This window comes from Cicer arietinum, chromosome 4 (assembly GCF_000331145.2).
Source record: "Cicer arietinum cultivar CDC Frontier isolate Library 1 chromosome 4, Cicar.CDCFrontier_v2.0, whole genome shotgun sequence".
Lineage (NCBI taxonomy): Eukaryota > Viridiplantae > Streptophyta > Magnoliopsida > Fabales > Fabaceae > Cicer > Cicer arietinum.
This window is the reverse complement of record NC_021163.2, coordinates 10,827,319-10,838,218: the sequence shown is the minus strand read 5'-3', so window position 1 is coordinate 10,838,218 and position 10,900 is coordinate 10,827,319. Positions and strand designations below refer to the sequence as shown.

The 10,900-nt window shown below is 30.3% G+C and overlaps 1 protein-coding gene across 1 annotated transcript; it reads left to right on the top strand.

Moving 5' to 3' along the window:
* The first annotated feature begins 5,769 nt into the window (after nt 1-5,769).
* LOC101500738 (somatic embryogenesis receptor kinase 2) lies at nt 5,770-10,900 on the top strand. Its single transcript, XM_004496342.4, has 11 exons — nt 5,770-6,441; nt 7,153-7,285; nt 7,402-7,473; nt 8,089-8,232; nt 8,437-8,508; nt 8,625-8,696; nt 8,781-8,893; nt 9,019-9,150; nt 9,235-9,576; nt 9,708-10,102; nt 10,310-10,900. Exons 1-11 carry the CDS (start codon nt 6,351-6,353, stop codon nt 10,622-10,624), a joined length of 1,881 nt encoding a protein of 626 aa, XP_004496399.1. The 5' UTR covers nt 5,770-6,350; the 3' UTR covers nt 10,625-10,900.

Genomic DNA, 10,900 nt, shown 5'->3' with positions numbered 1-10,900 from the left:
TTATTATTATTATTATTATTATTATTATTATTATTATTATTATTATTATTATTATTATTATTATTATTATTATTATTATTATTATTATTATTATTATTTGTTGTTCGGCGGGTGTTGAGTTCGATGGATGGATATACACGTTATGTGGATTAACTACGAAAATGTCTCTTTCTGAGAACACCATAAACTTCATGCTTAATGTTTGTCCTCGTGGTTGGAAGCACCAGATATATCAAACATTTATTATCGACTCTTCTTTTATTTAGGTTAGTAATTAAAAAGATTGATGCTACGTGGCTTTTTTAATTTCTTACACGAGAAGGTTGCTAGAATTATTTATTCCAATATGTTTGTTTTAAGCAACTTTTAATAAAAAAAATATAATTACACAGAATCGAAATGTCTCTCTCAACCTTTCATTTACTTCCATATCTTTCTTCTCCGTCCACAAAAAATTAAAAAATTGTTTTGAAGTCAATTTTTTATTTGGAATCATTGATTAATATAATTTTTTATCAACATAATTTTCACATGTATTTTTTTCTTCTAGCCATTTTATCATTTAAATGCGGCGTAGTCTGGCATGTCTTATTGATACCATGTTTTTTAACTTTTTTTTATATTATTTAATTTAGATTAAAATATTAAACACATATTCAATAAATAATTTAATCGTTAATTTTATAAATTTAAAAATGTGTATATTTCAATTTTATTATTATTTTAAATATTTTATCACTTTATATTATTAATCTAAATATTGCATGACATTGAAGTTTTGTACTACGGCAACAATGCTAGAGTTTTTTCAAAGCTAACGAGGACAAATCAAATAATGAATTTTAGAACACCACCAACAACAATAATATAATAGTAGTAGTAGTTATTGAGGTGAATGCATTTATCTTGCATGTAATGTAATGAGCTTGCATTTAGTGTAGTGCCCCCACTCTAAGACTTGGGGTAACAACACAAGGTATAGAGTACCTCCTCCTTGACAAGAAAAGATCACGATCGAAATCATTTTATAAGTGGAAAAGCAGTACCCAAAAAGGAAGTTGCAACACGATAAGCTCTCCACCGTTGAATCCCCTAAACAATGGTCAACATTGAAGCATATACAGGATAATGTGGCGTAAAGGATACAGCGTCGTTTGCACCTCAACTTTTTACTAGCGTGGCTGACATAAATTGACATCTTTTTAAACAAATTTGGTACCATAGTCCTATGTTTTAGGCTTTTTAGACCAAATTAAAGAAAAAGCCTTCAATGCACGTAATGGCATAAAGAGACTTTCTTTTTAATGACACTTAAATACTATTAAATCACACATAATGTAAGCTTATGAGTTTTAAATCGTGACGTAAAATTATTTTTAATATAATAATATAAATATTTGTCAATTGAATTATGATTTAAAAATTATTATAAAGAGACGTTATTAAAAATTATGTGTATCAAATTTATCCTTAGCATACCATTAAAAAGGTATTTTCTTTATGATTTTTTAATTAAAAAGCAGTATTCATTCATTCAAAGTTCTTACAAACAAAATGATAAATTTATTAACAAATTCACATCATATAGGTAAATAATATAAAATAAATAAATATCTACAAGTATGAAAAAATTAAAGTGTCTGAACTAGTCATATCTCTAGAGCTACACCTTGAATATGCTAAAATCATTAATTTAATTTGTAATATATCAAAATTGAATTGTCAATATGAAATCAAACAAACACCACAACAATGCGAAAAATTAAAACAGTGCTGCAACAAAACAGAAAACCAAAATATTATCAAACTAGGATGACAAAATCACAAGGAGGAAAAAACCACAACAAAAAATTAAATATGTGTAAAAATTACTTAATTCAATAAAAGATAATGATAAAAATGATTTAATGAATGATTTCAAACCAAAATTTGCACTTAAACCACCCTTATTTTATGAATCTATTAAATATCTTATTAGCAATATTTTTGATCGATTATTTATATGGCAAACTGATTTATAGTATGTGCACAAATGTTGAGATTGTTTTTAATCCTGTAGTTCATAGAGGAATGTAGTTATTGTAATCTATAATTTAGTCGAGAGATAAGTGGAATATGACTGAAATGTTTAAGTTATGATTTGAACTGAAATTATCTTAAACGGTTAATCTTTTATTAAAATTTATTAACTATTTGAGTTCAATTATTTGATTGTACAAATATTGAGACTAATATATCTTCGAGATAATAAAAGTTATTTAAGGAATTGGATTTTCTCGATATTTTTTTCATATATCAAAAATTAAATTTCTATCAAATGACTAAGAGATTTAAGGGGATATATTCAATTACAGTTTTAAAAGATAATGTAAGAACTTAAATGGTTTACAAGATTTTTATAATAGATATTGATAGATTTATAACCTCATAATTCACATGATTTGAAAAAATTTAATAGATACATAAGATTTTAAAAAATAACCTTGATTGTTTAGCAAAATTTTAAAGTTAGAAGAGTGAACAAGAAAATAAGGAAAGAAATAACATAGATAAATAAATCAAAATCGAAGTCAAAGTAATTTTTTTAACATATTTTTAAAAGTTATTTTAATCATTGTTGTCATATGGATTAAATTTATCAAAAATATATAAAAAATATTATCAGCTCATTTTTATTTAGATGATTTATTACTCCACAAATAAATATTTGCATGTAAAATACATTTATGCATATAAAACGAGTTAAATAATAAAGAGTTAATTTAATTATTTGAATTGATAAGAAGTACATTGATTTTTATTAATTATTATATCATGAATGATATAGATTTGCTGCCTATTAAAACGTGAAAAAATGCTTAAGACTCTATTTGGAAAGACACATAAGATAGCTTATTGGTTCAAATGACAAAAAAAAAAAACATATTTGATAACAATAATTTCATCACAGATTTATTGCATTTTTTTAATAATTTATAACTTTCTTTTTATAAATTATTTCAAATAGTTTCTGTGACTTATAATGTATCATTATTTTGTTAATTTTATTCGTATTAAAACTAAAACTCATTTTTCCTTTATAATTTATTTCTACAATTTAAATTAAAACAAAAAAATGTATATGTTGAAATAGGGATATAAGAGATCGGCCCGTTTTTCTTTTCAAAAAAGAAAGTAATATGTGACTTTGTCCTCAGAATGCCTTGCCTGTCTTCCTATGCCATTTATGTAATCCATGTTATATTGTTAAATACAAGTTGTTAAATTTGATCTCTATATGTTTTTAATCGATATTGTTAGGTAAGATGTTTTGTCAATTATGGTAGAATTTATCATATTTTTTAAGATAAAAAAATAATTACTATGTAATTGACATATGTGTGTTGAATATAATATTTTAATGAATAAAAATTAATATAATAAAAAATATTTTAGATCAATGATTTAAATTACTAAAAAATTAAATTTTAAACAACTAAATACAACATATTTTAAACATTAATTGAAATATATTTAATTATTAATTAAGAAAATCATTTTTATTTTTAAGTTAATTGAACTGTTAACTTTACAAAACACTTCAAGTAACTTATCTGTTATCGACTATAAGACATTCACTTTCAGGTGACTTATCAACTATCAATATAAGCTCACCACTTATCCGCTAATTTTAACTAAAAAGAACCCATATGTCAAAGATGAAACTCATCATATCTTTAAGGGTTTGGTCTAATGATAAAAAGATAAATATTAGATTGAGAGGTTATTGGTTTGAGTTCCTCTGTTGTCTTGGAGTGATTTAAATATAAATCATTCGTAAGTCTTCCTTGAACTCAAAAATCTTATCTACCTTGTACCGGATCCAATTTGATACTCATGTTATCTATTTTACATTAGGGAAAACATAATATGATATTATGAAAAATTATAATATGGACCGTGGTTCACAGTGAACTAGTACTTGAAAAATATTTAAAACTTTAACGATTATAAACAGCCTCTCTTAAAAGTAGATGTTAATGGTCATATTTATTTTCACAAATGCGATAATGACTTAAATTATACGATTTCGATAAAAATAAAAAATAATATATATATATATATATCATATTAAATAAATAATAATAAAATTTCTATTTTATCCATAAAATTGATGATAGTCATAAACTATTATTTACGAAGAGAATTGTCAATAATTGTTAGAATTAAACAGTTAAAAAAAATATTAATGATATATGTTATTTTGAGATGAGCTAATGATATATGTTAAATACTCTATTCACTCAAACGCCAGTACAAAAATAAACATATTCATACACAAAAATTTACTTTGAAACGATGTCACAATTAAAATCTGCTATCAAAACCATTAGGAATAAAATGATGGCTCATAGTGACTCAAAGTAGAAACGTGGGCTCATAATTAAACACAAACCCTAACAAAGCAATATGTGGGCTCATAATAATCCTAAATTCACATGCTTTCAACTACATGTATGCATTCCTTTCCTAGTTTGCCCTTTTTCTTCAGTCAAACACATTTTCCTCCACTTGGAGTGCATGATCTTCTAGCCCAACCAATCATATTTGATTTTGCAGAAAAAACGCATGATTTACCAAATGAGACACATACGCATGGCAAACAATCTCAAACATGCTTTATCACTTTTAACAAAAAAAAAATTAGGATACATAGAGTTAAGTATTTAACAAATGCTGCCTTATTAAGGGCACTAGCTAATTGAAGTTCTCCATTTTTATTATGGTCTTTTGCATTGACAAATGAAAATCTATCTAGAAATAGAAATGGTCACAATAATAGTAATAATAATGTTTTTTTACTCATATGATAATAAAAAGTTCAAAACATGATTTTCCAACCTATCTTTGCAATAATCACATGTTTTAACAACAATTATTTTGCATGTAGATGTGGTACTCACATACTAGCTTATTTTGAATATCTTTCTAGCTTAATTTAATATATTTAGGATTTTTTTAATGTGCAATATATAACAGAGATATAATGTGATATACACTAATTAATCTAACATTTATGATAATAAATATTACAGTAGAATTTGTATAAGATGTTTCTACTGGTAGAAGAGGAAATGAGAGTAAATTAGCTTAAAAACATATTTTTTTAAACATCTTATAATAAAAATAGCATTTACTAACAAAATTAAAAAGAGTTTAATTTTTATATTGTGTGACATTTTGTGTGATTTATGAAGTAATTATAATTTAAATTAAACATTTTTTAGTATTGAATTATTATAATTTATTGATAGTGTATATATTTTTTTCCAAATTAAACATGTATATGAGTTGAATTAAATTCAACAAAGAGATTTTATTTTTGTTTGACTCTACTTTTTTGGAAAATAAGAATGTAGTAATTAAAATTTGATTTAGAAGTAAATTTTGTCAATAATTATTCAAACTCTAATTTTGTTAATATCTAAAAAAATATGTGTTTAACTTAAACTGATTTTTTAGTTAAGCAAAATTATTTGGTTTAATAAAAAATAGTTTTGATATGTATAAATAAAATTTAATTATAATAAGTATTTTGTGAATTAAATATGGAGGAGAAGGAAATGTGTTATGCTAGATGGCAGCACCCCCAAAAAGAAAGTAACGTTGGACCCACCAAACTCAATCCCATTTTGACCAAAAAAAACGGGGTTTTGCCTCTCCATCTTTCAGTCACGTCACTTTCCATCATATAGCGCGAATGCGTTTTTGACTGCGTTCGGGCAGCGGTCACCACCGTTCGGGCACTTTTACTTCCCTCTTTCTTTCTCTCTCTACATACACTCTCTCTCACTCATTCACTCCCTCTCTCTCTCTCTCAGCACGCCTCACTCAGAAAAAGATAACAATTTACACTCTCACCAGCTGAAAGAGAAAGAGAGCGTGTTTGTGTTACTGTGTTATTATTAAGCTAGCTAGTAGCTACAGAGAGAGGAAGCATTTATTTTATTACATTTATTTTTATTTTAATCATTTGAGTGAAAATATAAAAATAAATTAAATTGACAGTGGGAAAAATGTTGTGATTCTTTTTGGTATTTTTTTAAAAAAGTTTATTTTTTTGGGGGTTTATGTTTCTGGGTCAGTTTCAAAAAGGTGTATTTTGACGAGATCGGGTTCTGGGTGTAGTGTGGTGAGTGATAATGGTGAAGATTTGAGGTACTTGCATGTGAGATTTGGGGGTTAGGGTTTTAGGGTAATTTGGATTTGTTGTGGCGGTGGTGGTGGTGGAGGTGGAGGTGGGGGGTTTGTGATGGTGTTTTATAGTGTGAGTTATTGTTTGGATCTGAGATTATTAACTATATAGTCAGATGGAGAGAAAGTTCTGTGCTTTAGCTTTCATTTGGGGTGTTTTGTTTTTGTTGCTTCATCCACTATGGTTGATTTCTGCTAACATGGAAGGTTTGTGTCAATTTCATTCATTTTTTCTTTTGTCAACCAAAGTTAAAAAAATAAGGGAACTATTTTCAAACTTTTTTGGTTTTACTTTTTTGATTTTTATGGGTTTGGTAATTGAGGTTCCTTTTTCTCCTTGATTATTGGTTCTGTCTAAATGGTTGTGTTTTCATGCTATGTTTGATGTGTCTTTTGGTCTTTGAATTTCCTCTGCTTGTTGATTTGTAGATGGAATGTTGTAGAATTTATCAGATGGAACCACCATTGTTTATTTATTTATTTTTGGGATATCAGATTCTCAAAGGTTTTACACCTCTCTACTCATGTTGTGTGCCTTTTGTGGGAAATGCCATCTTATCATGTGTTCTGCAAATGGGTTATGCTTTCTGCAATCCAAACAAAGGAATGAAATGATTACTCATATGCTTAGTAACTGTTTCAACATTGAATTTGCCAGACCCTTCAGCTTATGTTTACTTCTGTTGTGGTCAATAAGTTATTCTTTTTGTATATTATGATATTTCTTCATACTAGTTTGATGTTTATTTAGCTAAGAAATAAAAATCTTGAGACTCATTTCTTTTTCTGTTAAATGCAATTTGTAAATGCCTTTTCTTTTAAGATTGCAATAGGAGATGATAATTGATGTGGATCTGATACGAAGTGGATTCTGATTTTTACAGGACCTGAATTATATGTTCTTGTGTTTTGAAACAGGTGATGCGTTACATAGTTTGAGGACAAATTTACAAGATCCTAACAATGTTTTGCAGAGTTGGGATCCTACACTTGTCAATCCTTGCACATGGTTTCATGTAACCTGCAATAATGATAATAGTGTCATAAGAGTGTAAGCTGCTTGTTCCTTGATATCGTCACATGTATGCTTGTGCTGTTTGAACATCTTTTCATGGAGGGTGAGTTGTCTAACGTTCCTTTTTTTTATTTCCTTTGGTGTTATGTCAGTGATTTGGGAAATGCTGCTTTATCTGGCCAACTAGTTCCACAGCTCGGTCAACTCAAGAATTTGCAGTATCTGTATGTTGTGCTTTGATACTTTGATGTTCCAATGCTTTTTTCCTTTTATCATTTGATTTTCTAAGGGCTTGGTTAATGAAGTGATGACAATTGCTTTGGTCTTCTTGTTCTTATAATTTTTTTTGTTTGATATTAAATCTTTTTTACAGTAGTTGCATGAGAGTTGTTTAAGATAATGACGCGCTGTATGCTTCTCTTCTGAACTACTAGTTGATGATGTTTATGCGCCTACGACCGCACCGTGGTTTTAAATTATTAGTCTAATTGTTTCAATGGAATCAAACAATATTTCAATGTTGTGGGGAGCATGACATTCTGCTGGTTTAAATTCCCATGCAAGTCGGTTAAATGAGTCCAGTTTTATGTGTTTGTTTGAAGCTGAAAAACATTGAACTTCAGTTTCATCTAATCGCAATTTTATTTTGAAAAACTATACCCTTTTGCAACTGGATTACTCATAAAAAGACAGGTTCTTGCTTGAAACAAATTCTGGAATTGCCTCGCAACTTCACTGATTGAATTTTATGAGATATTATAAAAGTCTAATAGATGCCAATTTTACAAAATCTCAATATGAATATATATATTCTCATTTTTTTTTTAAATGTATGGCAGGGAACTTTACAGCAATAACATCACTGGTCCTATTCCAAGTGACCTGGGGAATCTTACTAACTTGGTGAGCTTGGATCTGTACCTAAATCGGTTCACTGGCCCTATCCCGGATTCATTGGGCAAGTTGTCCAAATTGCGTTTCCTGTAAGTGTACCTTTTATTGATGGTTTGCTCTATACTTTTACCTATGTTGTTGACATGCTTAAAAATATTTTTTTTTTTTTGCTAAATTTTTTCTTCAAAGAAGGTTTTTTTTTTTCTTTCTCTTCTTCCTGTTATATATGACTTCCTTTGGGGCATCATGATAGATCTTAATATTGTTTTCCTGGAATGTATGTCTAAGGATAGCCGGCTTAATAATAACAGCTTGATGGGTCCTATTCCCATGTCACTAACTAATATTTCAGCTCTCCAAGTTTTGTGAGTTCTTCTCTCTCTCTCTCTCCCTCTCTCTAAATATGCACTTTCTTTGTTTTTTTTTTTTAATATTTTGTATGTGATACTAACATTCATCTCATTTTATTCTTCAAATGCAGGGATTTGTCTAATAACCAGCTCTCAGGCGTGGTTCCTGATAATGGCTCCTTCTCATTATTCACTCCGATCAGGTTCCTGCTAAACTCTCTGCTATTCTTACATTCATTGGTTCTACTTGTAAAACTTTTCTGAATCCCCTTTGTTTCTGCTTGCAGTTTTGCAAATAACTTGAATCTATGCGGACCAGTCACTGGTCACCCTTGTCCAGGCTCTCCTCCATTTTCTCCGCCTCCTCCTTTTGTCCCTCCACCCCCAATTTCCGCCCCAGGTAATCTTCTTTCTGCTGCAATTACTCTTTTAACTGTATATCTTATTAACAGTATGCCAAACATAGAGAATTTGAAAGAAGCACTTACTTTTCAATTTCAACCTTCCCTTATACCTAAATTGCAGGAAGTGGCAGTGCAACTGGAGCTATAGCTGGAGGAGTTGCTGCCGGTGCTGCTCTATTATTTGCTGCACCTGCAATTGCATTTGCATGGTGGCGTCGAAGGAAACCACAAGAATTTTTCTTTGACGTTCCTGGTGAGCGATCCTAGTTGAATGATTACTCCATTGGTTGAACTCATTCATGGATATAGAATTTAACTTCCTTGCATACATTTGCAGCTGAAGAGAATCCTGAAGTTCATCTTGGGCAGCTTAAGAGGTTCTCGCTCCGAGAGTTGCAAGTTGCAACTGATACTTTCAGCAATAAGAACATTCTTGGAAGGGGAGGGTTTGGTAAGGTGTACAAAGGACGCTTGGTTGATGGTTCCCTGGTTGCTGTCAAAAGATTGAAAGAGGAACGGACGCCTGGTGGGGAACTTCAGTTTCAGACTGAAGTAGAGATGATCAGTATGGCTGTGCATAGAAATCTCCTTCGTTTACGTGGGTTTTGTATGACACCGACAGAAAGGTTACTTGTTTATCCATACATGGCTAATGGAAGTGTTGCCTCCTGCTTAAGAGGTAGATATTTGTTCTCCCTTACTAGGGGAGCCACTAGGCTTGACTCCTCTTGTTTATTTTTATATATGTGTTCAACGCAACCTTTCATTCAATATTTATTATTCTTGTTATTTTGTGTTTGCTTATTCTAGAGCGTCCTCCGCATCAAGAACCCCTAGATTGGCCGACAAGGAAAAGAATAGCTTTGGGATCAGCGAGGGGTCTTTCATATTTGCACGATCACTGTGACCCAAAGATCATTCATCGTGACGTTAAAGCTGCTAACATATTGCTGGATGAGGAGTTTGAGGCGGTTGTCGGGGATTTCGGATTGGCTAAACTTATGGATTACAAGGACACGCATGTGACAACTGCTGTACGGGGTACAATTGGTCATATAGCTCCCGAGTACCTATCTACTGGCAAATCTTCGGAGAAAACTGATGTTTTTGGTTATGGTATTATGCTTCTTGAGCTTATCACTGGACAAAGAGCTTTTGACCTTGCTCGGCTTGCAAATGATGATGATGTTATGCTGCTTGATTGGGTATGTTCAGTTCAAATGCATTTCCTTCTGTTTTTATTTAATATACTTTACCTTTGCAGTTGAATTTCATGCACTTCTTGAACAATACATTCAAACTCTGCCTGAAAGAGTCACAAATATTTGATTTTTTTAATTATTTTATTTTAAATTTCTGCGCCATTTCGGTAATGTAAGGTCAGAATGTAACACAACTGAACATGTTTATAGGTAAAAGGACTACTGAAAGAAAAAAAGCTTGAAATGTTGGTTGATCCTGATCTTCACAACAACTACATAGAAGCTGAGGTAGAACAGTTAATCCAGGTTGCACTGCTCTGCACACAAGGTTCCCCTATGGACCGACCTAAGATGTCAGAAGTGGTGAGAATGCTCGAAGGCGACGGTTTAGCTGAAAGATGGGATGAGTGGCAGAAAGGGGAAGTTCTTCGCCAAGAAGTGGAGCTGGCGCCTCATCCGAACTCGGATTGGATTGTTGACTCTACTGAAAATCTACATGCAGTTGAATTATCTGGTCCAAGGTGACCTTGTCATCACAGTAGTAATGAAAAGAAAAAATGAATGGAATTAATTGTGACTTATTTTTTAATTATAAAAGTTTTTTCACCTTTTTTTTTGTTTTTGTTTTTTTGGTTCCTTTCAAGTACCATATCATGATTACAGATCTTGTAAGTCCACTGCATTATATTATATTCATTTACATTTGTGCATAGGGGTCACTTTGTCAAGTTGCAAATTTGTATCATCTGGTATTGTTTGATGAAGTGATGTTTTACTTAGATGAATGAATCTTTTTGTACA